At 44.3% G+C, this 19,250-nt stretch overlaps 1 protein-coding gene across 1 annotated transcript in view; it reads left to right on the plus strand.

The window, feature by feature from the left end:
- The window catches only part of mrc2 (mannose receptor C type 2), a 145,642-nt gene that overhangs the window by 14,589 nt on the left and 111,803 nt on the right, over nucleotides 1–19,250 (plus strand). Inside the window, exon 2 of the mRNA XM_033035115.1 lies at nucleotides 16,478–16,849. Coding sequence (XP_032891006.1) covers nucleotides 16,478–16,849 — 372 coding nt within the window. The remainder of the gene's footprint in view (nucleotides 1–16,477; nucleotides 16,850–19,250) is intronic.

Below are 19,250 nucleotides of genomic sequence, written 5' to 3' on the forward strand. Positions count from 1 at the left end.
TTTCTAGGGCACATTGACCAAGGCTATCAGGTTTCTTTTACGCACTTGAATGGGGTTCAATTTTTAAACATCAGTTGGTTAGTGTGCTGACTTTTACTGATACCCACTCTTTGTTTCCAGATTTTATTACCAAGTTGATAACTGACAACTGTTGTGGTGGCCTTTTTGAAAACGTAAACACTGTTAATTTAGATGGTTGAAGGCAGACACAAAATGCTGGAGTAACTCAGCGGGTCAGGCAGCATCTCTGGAGAAAAGGAATAGGTGACATTTTGGGTCGAGGCCCTTCAGTCTGAAGAAGGTTCTCGTCCCGAAACTTTTCTCCAGAGATGCTGCCTGACCCTCTGAGTTACTCCAGCATTTTGTGCCTATCTTCGGTGCAAACCAACATCTGCAGTTCCTTCCCACACTTTGAAGTTCATTGTTCATGAAAGCATTTGATTTGGAAGCAGGAGGAGGTGCCTTATCCCTCCTTCACACTCCACTGTTCAATGAGGAAATAGGCATGTTTCGGGTCGAGACCCTTCTTCAGACCCTTCTGAGTCCGAAGAAGGGTTTCGACCCGAAACGTCACCCATTTCCTTCGCTCCCTCACCCGCTGCCTCACCTGTGGAGTTTCTCCAGCATTTTTGTCAACCTTCGATTTTCCAGCATCTGCAGTTCCTTCTTAAACACCACTGTTCAATAAGATCATTTTACCTCTGTGCTACTTTCTATGACTAACCCCATCTCCCTTGATTCCCTGAATATCAAAGCCCAGTCAGATTCTTCACCAGTTGTTAATCAGGTCGCAACCTACTCAACCCAATGAAGGATCTTGACCCGAGACTTCAACATTCCCCCCCCCCCCCCCTCCCACATACTCCATGACTTGCTGAGATCCTCCAGCAGTTTGGTTCTTGCTCCAGCTTTCAACGTCAGCAATGTTGTGTTTCCCTCTTAACGTACGGCAAAAGTTCAGGAAGGTAATCTGACCCCACTATTGTCCCCAGGGTAATTACAGATGGACAGTAAATGCAGTTCTTGCAAGCAGTGGCCACATCCTCTCTACGAATTTCTCAGGTTAACTGTTGAAACTTCTTGGGATGTTGAATCTTAAGCTTCCTGTGTGGAAAACTGTGCAGCTGGAGTCAGGTTTCACATGTAGATTTATGAACTGTAAAAGCTTTATTTTAGATCAGCTGAGTTTGCATCTTATTTTTTGGCTAGAGGAATGTGGGGTCAACTAGTTTTATTTTGGTTGAGAGGCCTTTACATTACAGAGTGGAATGCTGTGGCTTCGCCATCCATTCTAGCGGAGACCCAAGTTTACGTCTCTCAAACAACATTTTGATGCCCATGAGGCAGTTTCCCAAGTGAGCCAGTTAAAAAAAGGTAAGAGCAGGGCAACGAGCGGAGTACTGTACGTGTTGCCGACTGCCGCTGTCATGAAACAGACCTGGAGTTCAGTTATCTTTATTCTTGACTATAGCATCACATGCAGGCAGACGAGATTTGTTAACTTGGCGAAGATAGACACAAAGTGCTGGAGTAACTCAACGGGTCAGGCAGCATCTCTGGAGAAAAAGGGTGGGTGACCTTTCGAGTCAGGACCCTTCATGTGTCATGTTCAGCGCGGACATTGTGGACTGAAGACCCTGTCCTGTGCTCGACTGTGTCTGTGTATCTTCTAAGTAATTCTTAATGGGTTCCAATTGATCCCATGGATGCAGCTCATGCGCTGTCCTTGGATGTTTCTTCAATATTGCTGCAGCTATTGGCAGTTCCTACGATGCAATGGTCCCAAAGGCTAAATTATTTTCATCTACCCTGACAATGTTTTGGCTCTGTAACACAAATTAAACCATGATCCATTTGCGGGGCACCATTTACAGGAGAGAGTTTCCAAGCAGAGCAGTTATAGCCTTGGGGTGTCCAAATTCCAGCTTTGCTGCTGCTCTGTCTGGGTAGAGGTTGCAAAGAATGTCCAGCATGGAAGCAAGCTCTTCAGGCAGCTGAGTTCATGAGGTCATAAGGGATAGGAGTAGCATTAGGCCATTTGGCCCATCAAGGCTACTCCGCCATTGAATCATGGCTGATCGATCTTGCCCTCCTAATCCAGTTCTCATTGGCCATCAAGTAGCAATTACCACTAATCCCACATTGATCCCGTTATATTCTCGCCACATTGTCACCTGTTTCCCCCAGGTTTAGAATTTGCCTGCACACTGGGGACAATTTACAGAAGCCCGTTGACCACCTGACCAGCATGGAGTAAGAATGCATTAAAACTGATTTCAAGATTATTGAAGCTTATCTACACTGCAGTCCTGCATTCCAGAGTCCACAGTAATTAGCCCAGAAGCCCCTGGAAATGGAAACATGTTATTCTGTCAATTGGAAGGAAAATTGGAGTGCTTGAGAAAGGTACCACTGTACAACGACTTCAAACAAACCAACCAAGATGACTGCTAGTTTTATTGAGTAATGAAGTATGGTGCTGTATGTTTTATACCTCCTCAGGCATGTTGCATTATCCATGGAGGAACACCCCTCCCTTAGCTTGGGCAATCAAGATGAATTGGTGGTTAAAGGATGGTCCTCCTGAGAGCGAGTTGGATGCCTGCTCCAATGTCAGCTCAGTTGAAACATGAAGTGGTCAGCTACATGAGGCTTGGGGGTCAGGCGTATGTATTTTGACATCTTAGTGAAGATAAACACAATGCTGGAGTAACTCAGCAGATCAGGCAGTCTCAGGATGCCACCTGACCCATCCTTCTCATAGATGGGATATAGAATTTTGCTGTAAAAGCATCATAAGTGCAGCATGGTGGAGCAGCGGTAGAATTGCTGCCTTACAACGCTAGAGACCCAGGTTCGATCCTGACTAGGGGTGCTCGTTTAAACCGAGTTTGTACATTCTCCCTGTGCCTGCATGGATTTTCTCTGGGATCTCTGTTTGTAGGTTAATTGGCTGGGTATAATTGTAAATTGCCCCCCTGTGTGTGTAGATAGTGTATGTGTGCGGGGATGGCTGCTCGGTGCGTACACGGTGGGCCGAAGGGTCTGTCTCCACACTGTATCTCTAAAAACTAAATTACTTGTTTATCTTATGACGTGCCGCCTACTGTTCAATGGTATGGCTGGCTTGTGAACCCAGAAACTTGTGTTGCCGTTCAGGAGTAAAACAGATTGTTTGCTCCAGTGAATTGCCAGGGGTGTGCCTTATTGTCAGAGGCATCACCTTTTTGACCTGACATTAAAACCGATGACCCATGAACCTCCCAGGAGGATGTAAAATATCTCTTGGCACAGCGTTGGGAAAGAAAAGGAGTTAATCTCAGTGTCCAGAAGCAGTGTCCTCTATCTCAATCAAAATCACTAAAACAAGGGGCTGTGAATTAACTAATTGCTGTTCCTGGGAACTTGCTGTACACAGAGATCCTTAATCAGCCAGAATTCCTTTGGGATATTCTGAGGTGTTGAAAGACATCAAATAAAAGCATGTATTTTATTGTCCGTCTGCCTTGCAGAGCTGAAATGTTGTTGGTGGTTTGAAATATATAGTAAAAATACTGGAAGTACTCAGCAGGTCCGGCAGTATCTCTGCTACAGCCACAGTCACTCAAGGCGTTCCCCAAGGCTCCGTACTCGGCCCCCTCCTCTTCATCATCTACATCCTCCCCCTTGGTCAGATACTCCGCCACTTCAATCTGGACTTCCACTGTTACGCTGATGACACCCAGATCTACCTTGGCACCAAATCCCCCCACAACCCCCCCCCTCTCCCATATCAACTCCTGTTTGTCAGCTATAAAAACCTGGATGCAACATAATTTCCTCAAACTCAACAGCGATAAGACAGAATTCCTCCTCATAGGCTCCCAAGCCACACTCAGCAAAATCAATAACCCCACTCTCACCATCGACGGCACCACTGTCTCCCCATCTCCCCAGGCCCGCAACCTTGGCGTGATTGATTCCACCCTCTCCCTTGAGCCTCACATCCACCATGTCATTAAAACCTCCTTCTTTCATCTCTGCAACATCGCCAAACTCAGACCCTCTCTCACACCGCCCGCTGCTGAAAGACTCATCCATGCCTTCATCTCCTCCCGACTGGACTATTGCAACTCACTTCTCCTTGGCATCAGCTCCACCTACATCAACCGACTCCAACTGGTCCAGAATGCAGCCGCCCGACTCATCACCCATACCAAATCCTGGCATCACATCACTCCAGTCCTCAAACAACTTCACTGGCTTCCCATTTCCCACCGGATCACCTACAAAATCCTGATCCTCACCTACAAAGCCCTCCACCATCTGGCCCCCCCATATCTCATTGACCTCCTCTCCCCCAACCAACCCTCACGGTCCCTCAGATCCACATCAGCCGGTCTCCTCTCCATCCACAAGTCCAACCTCCGCAGTTTTGGGGACAGAGCCTTCTCCAGGGCAACTCCCAGGCTCTGGAACTCCCTCCCCCAACTGATCCGCAATTCCGTGTCCCTCACCATCTTCCAGTCCCGCCTCAAGACCCATCTCTTCACCTCTGCCTATCCTTAGCCCCACGCCCTCGTCCCTTTTCATCTGTGCATTAATTGCCTCATACTGTGTTTTGTATTGAATTCTGTCTTTACTTTGTGTACTAGTCATGTCTCTACTATTTATTTCATTCCCCTTACATGTTTTTCCTCTACCTGCTCAATTGTTGTAAGGTGTCCTTGAGACTCTTGAAAGGCGCCCATAAATAAAATGTATTATTATTATTATTATTATTTTTATCTTGGAGAGATAAATAGAGTTTACGTTTCAGGTCAACAACCCTTCTTCATTTCTCATGAGAAGATACTGGGGCTATTTTGAAATCGGCCGTTTCCTGCATTCTCCTATTGAGTTAAACACCAGCGTAAATGCAGTATTTGGCTGCCTGAACAACTCGCCTGTCCTGCTGCCCTTCGAAGATCCTCCCAGCCTCGCACTATCCTTCATCCCTCACTTGGCCCACCGCCCTTTGCTTGCCTGCCCTTGGTGCAGTGTCTTGAGTGGCACTCCCTGCTCTTTACATGACACCAGGTGCACGTGCCACAGAGTTGTGGTGCTTGTGCAGTCAGTCATAGTCAGTAAGACTACCAGTAATGGGAAAGCTGCTCCATAGGCTGCTAGCTCTGGAAGGGAGAAACAGCAACAGAGCTGTATGAGGGCTGCCTGCTTTGTTTCATTTATTTATGTTGGGGCATCTGGGCATTGTCATCAATTATTGCACATCCACAATGCAACTTAGGAAGGTGCTGGTGAGCTGCCACATTGAACTATTGAAGGTGCTCCCACTAAACATCTTTAACCTCGTGCCAATGAAGGACTGGTAGGCTGTCGCTCCAGGGGAAAGTGGACACTTGCTATTGGGATGGTGGACATCTGACCCATGCTGGGATCAGTGTCGTAGCACGACCATAACTTGGGGAAATGGAGAGGGTTTCAAACCAGACAGTGCACACAAGGCATCAAAGTTGGATTCAAAGAGCAGAGAAACTACTACTATTTTTAGTAGTTTCCATTTTTATTTCAAATCTCTAATGCCTGCATTTTGTTTGCTTTTTGATTTCCGGAACATATCTCTTTTTAACAAGATTACGATATCCCAGTCACTGTAGCACTTGAACTGTCGTTGCTGAGGCAACAGCCTGTTTTGAACTTTAACTTGTGGGTCTGCCTGTCACCAGCAAGGTTACTTGAAGATTTATGATAACACAAGCTGAAACATAATCAGATCTAATAGCCTCAAGATACAAATACGAGACAGCTCAGCATGCGGCTTAGGTAAGGATTCCTCACCCAAAATGTTAACTTGCACAACACACAGATAGGCAAATGGATATGCAGAGAGTGGAAAGATATGGATCATGAGCAGGCAGATGAGATCAGTTTATCTTGGTATCATGTTTAGCACAGGCAATGTGGGCTGAAGGGCCTGTTCCTGTGCTGTGGTGTTCTATGCACAGGATGCAAGAGAATGTGGACTCGGCCCAGTCCGACATGGGCACAGCCCTCACCACCTTTGAAAGCATCAGGAGGCACGGTCTCAAGAAGGCGAAATCTATGATCAAGGATCCCAGTCATCATGCCTCTTCTTACTGCTGCCAGTGGGGAGGAGGTACCAAAGCCTGAAGTCACACACTAGGTTCATGAACCGCTACTTTCCTACAACCATCAGATTGATGAACTGACCTGCACAACCCTAACCCCATTACAGCAACACTAAACACGCCACTGCACAATCATGAACGTTTTCCAGTTGTGTTTTGCGCCAACGGGTTTGTTTTTTGCAATGTCCTTTTATTTTCACTGTCATGCAAAATCTATGTGTAATTTATGAATCATTTACATTTTTGTGAGACTATGTGCTTGTAATGCTGTTGCAAGCAAGATTTTCATTGCACCTGTACCTCTCCGTACTTGTGCATATGACAATAAACTTGACTTGACTAATTTTTCCTTTCTTCCTGTCCACAACACCGTCTCTCCCTCTCTCCCTCCCTCGCATCCAACTGTGGTTAGACCAGACATATATTGAAGGAAGCTTCAGACCAGCATCCTGAACTGTGCCGAGATGATTACTGACGCTCCGTTGAGAACATTGGCCGTGACAAGTTTGAAGAACTTCTCGTGGCTTTAAATCAAACACATCTGCCACTTTATGGGTTTATTTAAATGTGTACCCATGCTATGTTTATCAAGACGCTTCTTACCACCGGCCTGCTTAGTTCAATGAGAACAAGTCTCATCCTGTTCTGCAGTGTTTCTACATTGCTGCAGTCTATTGTAGAAGCAGTACCTTGATGTTTGTCAGGACCTCTGTGTTTACAGCTCATGTTGTCCTGGTTCTTGTAATTGTGCTGTTGAGATAAGGAGGTGAAGAAATAGGCAATGTCCTTGTGTAAACCAAGCACAAGGTGAAGTTCATCTAGCTTTAAGGGCCTGTCCCACGAGCATGCGACTGCATGTGGCAAGCGCGGCCTAACGTGGTCGCTTGAACCGTACGGCCTCGCGGGGCCGGTCCCACTTCGATCATCGGAGCCGTATGGAGTTGTGCGGAGCTGGTCCCGACATCGCCCGGGGCTCCGACAAACTGACCGTGTTCAAAAATTCCGCGCGGCAACGGCCTGCCGGCCCGCAGCCGCCATGATGCCGTACGCACCGCTTCGACGGGCGTGCGCAGCGTCTCGACGCCATACGTCATGTGCGAACTTCCCGCGGACTTCGCTCGAACTTCACGTCACTCACTCGATCTCCGCACGGCCCCCGCTTCCTGTTTGGTCGCGCTCGCCACATGCAGGCGCATGCTGGTGGGATCGGCCCTGTACAGGGATCACTCGACCTCCGCGCAGCCCCCGCTTCCTGTTTGGTCGCGCTTGCCGCATGCAGGTCGCATGCTCGTGGGACAGGCCATTTACTCACACCAGCAAGCATGAATGGAGTGATGCTAGAGAAGGGCATGCAATCTCACACTTGCCTGTTTCAGTGTACAATGATGCTTGTCTTTTTTTTATTTTATTTTTTATTTTTATTAGAAGCAATTGTACAAAAATAAAACATTCGGCACGTAAAATTATACAATTATTGTACAGCTTCAATTTTGACCTTTTAACCAGAAAATGAAGGAAAAGAAGAAGAGAGCGAAAGAGTGAAAAATGAAAAACTAGGACCCCTAGACTACCAAAGTAGTGTGGCCAAAGAGTGAATAAAGATATAAGAGAGGAAAAGAAAAAAAGAAGAGAAAATAAAAGGGAAAAAAGAAAAAAGTGGAGATAAAAAGCCCCTCGCCCCGCTGCCCACCTCACCCAACCCATAGTTGGATTAAATCCAAATTTGTGTTGCGCCATACTATCCTTGTTAGAATTCGGTAAAGGGTGTCCATGTCTTGAAAAATTGATCTGGTTTTTCTGCCAAGACAAGCCTAATATTTTCCAGATGTAGTGTCTCGGACATGTTTGTAATCCACATCTTTACAGTAGGGACTAATGTATGTTTCCAAAATTTAAGTATTCGTTTTTTCGCCGTTATCAGGCCATAATTAAGGAAACGTCTTTGAAATAATGTTAGCTCAGAACAGACTTCTGACGTACCTAGAGTAATCAATTCTGTGTCGGGGTCCAATTTTATTTTAAGTGTTTTAACTAATGATGCTTGTCAAGGAGACGGCATGAAGGAAGGATAAATATACTCCCTGAGAAAAAAATTAATGTCAAACTACTTCCGAAGTTGCGCTTGCAGAATGGGAAGGACTATTTCTTTCTTCCTGTCCTTGTGGGTAGGATGAATTCTAATGTCACTTTCTCTTTAACCTGCAAAGTTAGAAGGGTCTAAAGTAAGGTCTCAAACTGAAACTAGACACAAAATGCTGGAGTAAATCAGCGGGACAGGCAGCATCTCTGGATAGAAGGAATGGGTGATATTTTGGGTCGATTTTGTGTCTATCTGCAGTTCCTTCTGTCTATTCTTAACGAACCTCTGTTTCAACACTCGAATGCCATTCATGCTTTCTGCCTTTCTGAGCAGCTTCATTCCTACATTTCACTTGATTGAGAGCGTGCTGCTTAATGAGGCTGTCATATTGCTGGTTTCAGAGTTTATTGAAATCAACGCTTCTCAGACATTCACATTTGGCCAGCATGGTTTACTGCTTGGCTTCTAATGTCAGTTTGTTGCCCAGTACTTATGTACATTAACTTTTAGTGTGATGGGCTGCAGTGTCAGGACAGTGCAGTGTTTTGGGTTGAACAACAGTGCAAAAGGATGACTATGTTTATCCACAAAGGATGCTTGGGCATTTTTTGACTATGTTGCAGGTGCTATATGAATACAAGTCATGAGTTAGCGGAGTTTGAGATTGGACCACCTGCCAAGGATAGGCCTCCCACTAGAAAAGGAAACACTGATTCCATCATTCTATACAGATGAACCTTCTCCGATCTGAGTCAGTCAAATAACACAGAAGCAGGTGTGTTGGAGTAACTTGTTCATGCGGACCAAGATGCCCAATCTACGCAAAGCCCTCTAGCTATGTTTGACCCATGACCCTCCAAAACGTTCCTATCCAGTTACCTGTCCAAATGACTTAACTATTGTTGACCTGCCTGAACTACCTCCACTAGAAGCTTGTTCCACATATCCACCATACCTGTGTGGAAAGGTTGCCCCTCAGGTTTCTATTAAATCTTTCCCCCCTCACCTTAAACCTATGTCCACTGGTGTAAAAGACCCTGTGCATTCACCCTATCTATTCCCCTCATAATTTTATACACTTTGATAAGATTATTCCTTGGAGCATAGGCGACTGAGGAATGAAGTCCCAAATGATAAAGACCAAGCATCAGACTTGCCCAAAGATTTGGAGGTTGTTGGGATTGGCAGGGGTTCGTCAACACATGCTTCCTGGATGCTGGTAACTACAGACTTTCTGACTGAGCCATTTTCTCAACACTTAGCTGCATCTTGTTTTATTTTAGTTATTTTAGTTTTCGAGACTCAGTGCGGAAACTGGCCCTTTAGCGACAATTTACAATTCTACCAAGCCAATAAACCTACAAACATGTACGTCTTTGGAGAGTGGGAGGAAATCAGAGATCCTGCGAAAGCCCATGGGGAGAACGTACAAACTCTGTGCATAGTCCGAGGCCTATCCTTGGCAGGTGGCCCAACCTCAAACTCGGCTAACTCATGACTTATAACCATATAACCATATAACAATTACAGCACGGAAACAGGCCATCTCGACCCTTCTAGTCCGTGCCGAACACGTATTCTCCCCTAGTCCCATATACCTGCGCTCAGACCATAACCCTCCATTCCTTTCCCATCCATATAACTATCCAATTTATTTTTAAATGATAAAAACGAACCTGCCTCCACCACCTTCACTGGAAGCTCATTCCACACAGCTACCACTCTCTGAGTAAAGAAGTTCCCCCTCATGTTACCCCTAAACTTCAGTCCCTTAATTCTCAAGTCATGTCCCCTTGTTTGAGTCTTCCCTACTCTCAGTGGGAAAAGCTTTTCCACGTCAACTCTGTCTATCCCTCTCATCATTTTAAAAACCTCTATCAAGTCCCCCCTTAACCTTCTGCGCTCCAAAGAATAAAGCCCTAACTTGTTCAACCTTTCTCTGTAACTTAGTTGCTGAAACCCAGGCAACATTCTAGTAAATCTCCTCTGTACTCTCTTGTTATATGAACTTGAATTCATATAGCACCTGCAATCATAATCGAACCCGGGTCTCTGGCGCTGTAAGGCAGCAACTCTACCACTGTGACACCCCTGATCTAGTATAGACCAGTAATAGTCTAATGTACCCTGTTCAAGATGGTGGTATCATTGTCTATTTTGTTGTGACATAATTCTTGACGATGCTCTACCTAGTTCCTCTGAAACCCCTTTTGGTTTTCTTATGGATCCTTGGCACCAATTTCATGATGCTTTGATGCTAGGAGTGATTGCTGAGATCTTTCAATACAACTTCAAACATAATACACCCAGAAGCAGGTCTGTGCACATTGTGGATATGCCCTTTGGCGAATTTGTACATATCACAACTGGCAGCAGGAAGGGCAGTTGATTTCTCACCAGCATTGCAATGAACACACTTATTCCTGTGGGAAGTTGCTGATTTTCCCAGTAGGCATGGAGGACCTGAATCGGAATTTTGTTTGTGCTCTGTCTTATCAAAGATGTAAGTGACTTGAGTACCCCGCAGTTCTAAGTGGGAATGTTGTGCAATACCGATACAGTCCGACTACAGCTCTTATCGCTGACTCAGAGATTTATTTCCGACATCTTTAACCTCTCACTATTCCATTCTTCTCCCTTGCCCTAAATTCATCTCTAGAACACCTAGAAAACAAGGACTCCTACATTACACTCCTATTTATTGCCTACAGCTCTGCCATAATCCCATCCAAACTCATCTCCATATTTGGGGACCTAGGAAACAGCTCCCCCCCCCCTCTCCCTCAGCCACTGAATCCTCGAATTTCTAACCCACGGACCTCAATCGGTGAGGAAAGGTGACAACACCTCCCCCACAGTAATTCTCAACACCGGTGTCCTGCAAGGCTGCGTCCTCAGTCCCCTACTATACTTTCTACACATTCATATGACTGTATGGCCAAATTCAGCTCTAATTCCATCTACAAGTTTGCAGACTAAACCACTGCGGTGGGCCAAATCACAAACAATGTAGAGACAGAGTAGAGGAAGGAGATAGAAACATAGAAACATAGAAATTAGGTGCAGGAGTAGGCCATTCGGCCCTTCGAGCCTGCACCGCCATTCAATATGATCATGGCTGATCATCCAATTCAGTATCCCGTACCTGCCTTCTCTCCATACCCTCTGATCCCCTTAGCCACAAGGGCCACATCTAACTCCCTCTTAAATATAGCCAATGAACTGGCCTCGACTACCCTCTGTGGCAGGGAGTTCCAGAGATTCACCACTCTCTGTGTGAAAAAAGTTCTTCTCATCTCGGTTTTAAAGGATTTCCCCCTTATCCTTAAGCTGTGACCCCTTGTCCTGGACTTCCCCAACATCGGGAACAATCTTCCTGCATCTAGCCTGTCCAACCCCTTAAGAATTTTGTAAGTTTCTATAAGATCCCCTCTCAATCTCCTAAATTCTAGAGAGTATAAACCAAGTCTATCCAATCTTTCTTCATAAGACAGTCCTGACATCCCAGGAATCAGTCTGGTGAGATAGAGTTCTATGGCATCAATATTACCATATTACCATACGGCCAATGAGCCACACCAATGCCTCTACTCCCTGAGGAGATTGGGAAAATTTGGCACATCTTCAGTGACTCTTACAATCTCTTGAGGCCATGTTCCTCAAGGTTACATTGGGCATTGTTATAACTGCAGGGGGACACAGACAGAAAGGTCAGGGTGGGATCAGGAATAGACGGGGCAGGCAAAGGGCAGCTTGGAGTCACTCTGGCGGACTCAATGTCAGTACTTTGCAAACCTGTCGTCCAGACTATGTTTGATTTCACCATTGTACAGGAAGCCATCTGCAGCCTGAACATTATTCAGAAGGTTATTGGTGCAGCACAGGGCTGTATATCTGGGGCTGGAGCGAGGCACTGGAGTGGGTTCCTATGAGGCCGTGTTTATGAAATTGCCGCTCTGTTCCAACCAGACATTTACTACTGAATTACAAATCCCACAGGAGGAAACAATCTTGCAAGTTTTGATAAGGCTGTGCCATGAATATAAATGTTTCCATTGTTGCTATGACAAAGAGGTCTAATTAATGAACATTGGATTGAATGTGGTCCTTCTGTGGAACACTTTCTTATTCATTGAACATCCAGATTAAACAAACATTAAGGACTGCCTAATCAAAGCGAGGGTTTCAGCAACAGATGAAGCTGAGCCAAATGAATTACTGAGCAGTAGGTGAAGTTCTCTACATTACAGGCATAGCCACTGAAATACATGGGGCATCAAGGTTGCAAGTACCCCATTTCCCTTTTCATTCGGCTGCCGGAGAGCGAGGGCCAGGACATGGTGTTTGTGGTCAGAGTGGAGATATTGCCCTCAGCTTTGTTAATATTAAGGAGGAAGAGGTTTTAGGTGGCATGGAGTACGGTAGTTGCCTCAAAACTTCAGCGACTCAGTTCAATGCTCACCTTCAGTGCTATCTGTGTGACGTTTTGCACGTTTTTCCTGTGACCGCCCGGGTTTCCGCGAGGACGTATGAGTTGGGAGATGAACTAGCTGTTGTAAATTTCTTCTCCTGTATAGTTGAATGATACAATCTGGGGCTTTTGGTGATAATGTGGGGGGGGGGTGAAATTGGATAGGTTTGGATTGGTGCCAGTGGATGCTCAATAGTAATTATTTCCATGCTCTAAGACTTGTAAGTCTCCATTTGAATACAGCTGGTTGGCATTAGTGTCCTTGTGGAAATGGGCACTCTTTGGAGGTCCACGGGTAAATCATTGGGTGTTGCCACAGGATCTGAAAGAAAAGCTTTTGTGTATGATTCTTCTGATACAAATTTGGGCAAGGTCATTGTGGGTTCAGAGTACTAGCGGTGGCAGAGAGGTGTGAGAGGATAATATGGTCAACCTGATTGAGAAGGATGAAGAGAGATGCGTCCCTTTAATCACTATCATATAGGTTGTCGTGGGTAACTTCAATAAGAATTGCACTGTGGTTAGTGCAGGAATCTATTAAGCGGAATTCGGACAAGTAGTTGTTGAAAAAATGGACACAGACACAAAAAACTGTTCAAAGATACTGGAGGGAAAAGTGCGATTGGTGATGAAGTGTTGGTTTGCAGGGATTTAAAAGGTACTGTTTTAAGAAGAGAAATAGATGAGCATGGCAGACAAAGAGGTGGGGCCAGTATCTGAGAGGACTATTACAACATCAACTAACTTTGGAATTGGCAAGGGAAGATAGGTAGGTGTTCAGTGGTTTAATGGGACAGAGTTAAAGGGACAGAACAGGGGTCTCGTGAAGAAATGATGACACTTCATTATTGTGAAATCTTGTGTTTTCTACGATAGAGGCGACATCTCAAGGGCTCGCTGGCAGTTATTTGCTACACTGAAATGATTAAATTGCGTTTTTTTTGTGGAAAAGTTGAAGGACCTGCTTCTGTGTTGTATGTCTCCGTGACTTTATGACTCTTAAGGTTGCTGAGTGTTTATTTAAAGGTCCATCATTTTAGTAACGAGATTTAAAACTAGTCAAATCTACTATAATTTTGTGTTTTATTCCTGGAGATTTTTTTGGAACATGTAATTACTGGGATGGTTCACACTAACTGTCTCTGGGTTTCCTGCCCAGATAATGACCTTTCTGGAATCTATTGCAAATACATCATAACGAGAAAGTCCAGTTGCTTGGTTGAACGTTGATGGGAAAAGTCCATATTGTTGCTCAATCCTATCCTCTGCCTTTCTCAGCGTGTCACTCGGCATGGAAATGGGCCACTCCAAGTCCTCTCTGACCAGCAAGCACTCAGTTACACTAATCCCATGTAATTCCCTCCAGATTACCATGAGCTTCCCCCAGATTCCCTCGCTCACCAGTAAACGAGGGAGATTTAACTACAGCCAATGAATCTACCAGCCCATTCATCTTTCTGGGATATGCAGGGTACCTTTGTTGTCACCACATAGACATGAAAACACCACACACTTGGCTAAATTACTTCTGAATTCTCCATTATACTGTCCTTTCACAGTAACTCATCTCTGTTTTTAATGCTGTTTAAAAAAAAATAGCCCCATCTCACAGCCTTACTCCAGCACTTTGTGTCCTTTTGAGTAAACCAGCATCTGCAGTTCCTTGTTTTAACCATGTCTATGTATCTCCCCCATTATTGCAAGGTACATGGACCCTACTATAGGTAACAGTAACTCTTGTAATGGCATCCAGTGTATTTCCCATCTTCTCTCATTTCTATTATATCCTGTAGACTTAGTTCTGTCCTTAAATCAAAAAAGAGCGGCAGATGTTGGAAATCTAAAAGTAGAAAAATGCTGGAAATGCTCAGCAGATCAGGCTGCATCTGTGGGAAGAGGCACAGAGTTAACGTTTCAGGCCCTCTGTCGTACCTCTGCTGAAGGCTGTTTGATCTGAAACGTCAGCTCTGTTTCTATCCCAACAAACGTGACCCAACCTGCTGAATCTTTTCTGTTTAGTCTTTGCCCTGCAGCAGTGGTTTAAAGAAACTAATAGCAAGCAAAATCGTTCGATTCCAAGTGTAAATTGTTTCAGTTGCAGGCTTCTAGACCCCACAGATCTGAGTCGAGTTTTAGTCGCCAATTAAATCAGAAATTCAGCCTTCGCCCATCATCCGCGGCCTTGTTGAGATTTTGTCCGATGGGATTTTTACTATTTTGCAACTGTGTTTCCAAGTCAATCGAATCCCAATTGACATGGCCAAATGATGTAGTGCTCCAACACACCCAAGAAAAACTTTGGAATTTTTTTTCATAACAGGCTATTTAAAACTGAAGGCAAAATTTTGGACTGGATGGGAACTGGCAGAGGATTAGAACGTAGCAAATACTTATTGGAGGCACCATGTTGGGGTGGGTATTAAGTTCTGAGAGAGTGCCTCAGAGGCCAGAGTTGGAATAATTTCCATCTTCAATACTTGGTTTAAAAAACTCTGTAAATTGGAAAATTTTGGACTTGAACCCAAACTAGGAGGCAGGAACAACAAATGTGTTAGACTAATTACGTAAGTGGAAGGAAAAAAAAGGCATTAAATCTAAAGTGGGTGTTACATGTATGTGTTGTTGAATAGTGCTAAGGGAGATCTACAGATTTATTACAGATTCCACCCCAACCCGGTTAATCTCTGTACTGCCCTGACAAACAATTAAACAGGCCTCTCACCTTTGTCAGGCCAGTAGTAGAATTCAAGCTATAGGAAGAAACGACACCAACCAAGGATCTGAAACGTCACCTATCCATGTTCTTCAGAGATTCCCCCTGACCCACTGAGATACTCCAGCACTTTGCATCTTTTTTTTTAAAGAACCAGCAGCTATCGGATCACCTCTCAGCCCCTCCACTGCAGGGATAACAATCCCAGTTTACCAGTGCACGATATATGCTGGATCACACATCCCTGTGCTTCGTGTCCACGGCCCTGGACAATGTAGTGTTTGAATGATTAGACATGTAAACCAGCTATTGGCAACTGCGACCACTGCTTATATTCATATCTGCTTTTACTCTAGTAAAATAACCAATTCTGAGGAAAGTTATCAAACCAAGTATGAACTGAGGTGGTCATAGAGGTATACATCGTGGAAACAGGCCCTTTGGCCCAACTTGCCCAAACCGACCAATGTCCCATCTGCACTGGTCCCACCTGCCTGCGTTTGGCCTATGTTCCTCTAAACCTGTCCTATTCATGTACCTGTCTAAATGCTTCTTAAACATTGCAATAGTATCTGCCACAACTACCTCCTCCAGCAGCCCGTTCCACACACCCATCAACCTTTTTTGTAAAAAAAGTTACCCCTCGGGTTCCTATTAGATCTTTCCCACCACACCTTAAACCCATGTCCTCTGGTTCTAGATTCCCCTGCTCTGGGCGATAGACTCTGTGCATTTACCCGATCTATTCCTCTCATGATTTTGTACACTAGTTAATGAGATACCACAGCAGCTTGGAGGTAGGTTAAGAGAAAGTTTTTAGGAATCAGTTTAACGAGGTAGAGTGAATTCCAGAGCCCGAAGCCTTGACAGCCAAGATAATGCAGTGTCTGAGGAATAGATGCTTGTGGATGGAATATGTATGTGATGCCTACAGGGATATTAGACTCGGAGATGGGCATGAAGTGTAAGATAATCTATTTGAGGTCTGTTTCATGCTGTTGAAATCTGAGTCAATATAGTTGAATGTCAATTCCTCAGACAGGCCCTTCCGTTTAGTTCTGACGATATTCATTTTTGATTTGCAGATGCCAATGTATTTCTGGTGTACAGCGAGAAAACGAGGAGTTGCCTGGAGAGCCGGGGTTCCAGCGTGGCACTGGCCCTGACCTGCAACGAGAGCTCCAGCCACCAGCAGTGGAAATGGGTCTCCAGGCTGCGTCTCTTTAACCTTGGATCCGAGCAGTGCCTGAGCACCCAGAGGAAGAACGAGACTACACCCATCCTGGGCATGACCGAGTGTGATCAGGAGTCCGCCCAGATGCGATGGCATTGTAACAGTCTTGGCAATCAGCTCAACACCATTCTGAATCTGCAGCCTGAACCCAGCGCCTCAGGGCCTGAGGACCTGTGGAGGATACACAACACCAATGACGACCTGTGCTCTCGACCCTATCATGGTAAGGTCAAATATCCTCAGTACTCCTTAATCCCGCACGAGTCATGTTCATTTAGCGTTTAGATTTGAATCAACTTCTAACTTGGAGATAAATTGTTAATCTAGCTCCTTTACAGTGCCACGGTTTCTGGATCTTGTAGGCATATAGCTTCCCTGTCCCTGGATGATAATAGGACATCCCTATCATTCCCCTTTCTCCTCTTGCATTTGGCAGAAGATTTTTTTTTAAGTGCGAAAGCATATACCATCAAATTCAGGAATAGATTCTTCCCTGCTGTTATCAAACTATTGAATGGTCCTCCTCTAAACTAGGGTGAGGTCTTGATCTCTCAACCTACCTGAATTTTTGAAAATCTGAATTTTCTTTCAAACTTAAAGTCATAAGGCTATAACATTATATTCATCACTCTGGTATATTTCTCCTTACGTTACTAGTTGTACTTGTGTGTGACTTGATCGTACTCCTGCATTGTATGATTTGATTGGATAGCACACAAAGTTTTTCACTTACATATGACACATAACAATAATAAACCAATACCAAAAATGGCACAGTGGCACAGCCTCTTATAGTTTTATATATTTCTATCAGGACCCTTCAACTTCCAACGCTCCAGAAATAAAACAATTCAAATCTGACCTTGTATCTCCTTCTAACTGCCACCATCTAATCATCTCCTAAACATCTCGTTCTGCCACCATCAAATCCAGGCAGCATTCTGTTAAGTCTCTTCTGCACCCTCTCCAAAGCCTACAAATCCTTCCTGTAATGGGACAACCAGAACTGCACCAATAGAGCCAAATGCAGCCTAACCAAAATCCTGGTTTGAATGCAAAAATTGGTTATACTGGTGATCCATTTGTGTTTCAATAAGCAGGTCATTCAAAAATCAACAGTATGCAGATGAAATGTCAGAACACCTTATTTTTAAATCAATTACTTCTATTAAACAATTTGCATTGTCCTTATACACACGCACACACACGCACACACACACACACACACACACACACGCACGCACGCACACACACACACACACACACACACACACACACACCCGGGCGGAAAACCCGGGGGGGCCAGAGGGGACACGTGCCCCCCCATGTTTTGAGAGGTGGGAGACATCCACCCCAAGTTTTTGTAATCCCGATTTTAAAATCTCCGCTTTTAGCGCTGGAGTGAGCCTCCGAAGCCTCGCGTGTGTGTGAGTGGTGTGTGTGCGCATGCGCGCGTGGCCGCCAAAAAATGGTGTCCCCGTCCCCTCCATGCTTTGATAGCGAGTTCCGCTCTTGCACACACCCACCCCCCCCCCCCCCACACAAACAATTCACAGCATCCTTATGTCCTGAAATTCCTATATAAATATATATATATATATATATTTGAATGTCAGGAAATAAGGATGATGTAATTTTTCATAATCTCTATAATGTATAAATAATTAAATAAATCTACGAGTTTCAGGAAATAAGAATGATGTAAATTTTCTTTGATGACCCTCCCCTAAGTATTAGCTGCAGAGGGACGGTGATGGGAGGTTGAACCAGATGCTACCATAATGTGACATCATTATTGTCTCCAATTGGCCTGATCACATGAACCATGTGAACAATCGTGTCGGTGGAGAATACTGAGATTATGAGGAGGGATTTGGAAATAATATATATTTTTTAAACGCAGATAGCAAGTAATCCTGCAAGGATTAATAGAGTGTCTAGAGAGTAATAGAGTGTCCCATCGAGTGTGAAACTGGGGAATTAATAATGGGAATTAGAGAAATGACAGCAATTCCAAATAAATACTTTGGATCGATTTTCAGGCAAGAAGGCATATGACACAAAAAAAATCACAGTAACGAGAATCAAGAACTATGGGGAAGGAAGTATTTAAAACAAGCTCTATATTTGAAGAAAAAATACTTGCAAACTGATGGACACTTGGCCAACAGCCTTGGGTCAAGGAAGAAATGGATGCATTGGCTGTAATCCAGCAAAATTCCTTAGATGCTGGAAAAGTCTAATAGGATTAGAAAAATCCCATTATTTAAGAAGGAATGAAGGCAGAATGCAGGAAATTATAGCACTGACATCTGTCATTGGAAAAATGCTGGAATTCATTATTAAGGGAGAAAATCATAAAACAATCTGACAGAATTATGGTCTGAAAGCAAAAATGTTTTTAACAAAGTGACTAGAATTTTTGAAGGATGTAACAAATTGTGTGGATAAGGCAACCTCAGATGACACTTTTGAGCACATGAGTTTGGGAGTTAATATATTGACATGGATTGGGAAAGCTAACTAGCAGCATACAGTTGTGATAAATGGATCATTTTTCCAATGGAAGTCAGTAACTATTGGGGCTATCAGTGTTGGAGTCTCAACTATTTATTATTTATATC

The sequence above is a fragment of the Amblyraja radiata genome, chromosome 16 (assembly GCF_010909765.2).
Source record: "Amblyraja radiata isolate CabotCenter1 chromosome 16, sAmbRad1.1.pri, whole genome shotgun sequence".
In the NCBI taxonomy this organism is placed as follows: domain Eukaryota; kingdom Metazoa; phylum Chordata; class Chondrichthyes; order Rajiformes; family Rajidae; genus Amblyraja; species Amblyraja radiata.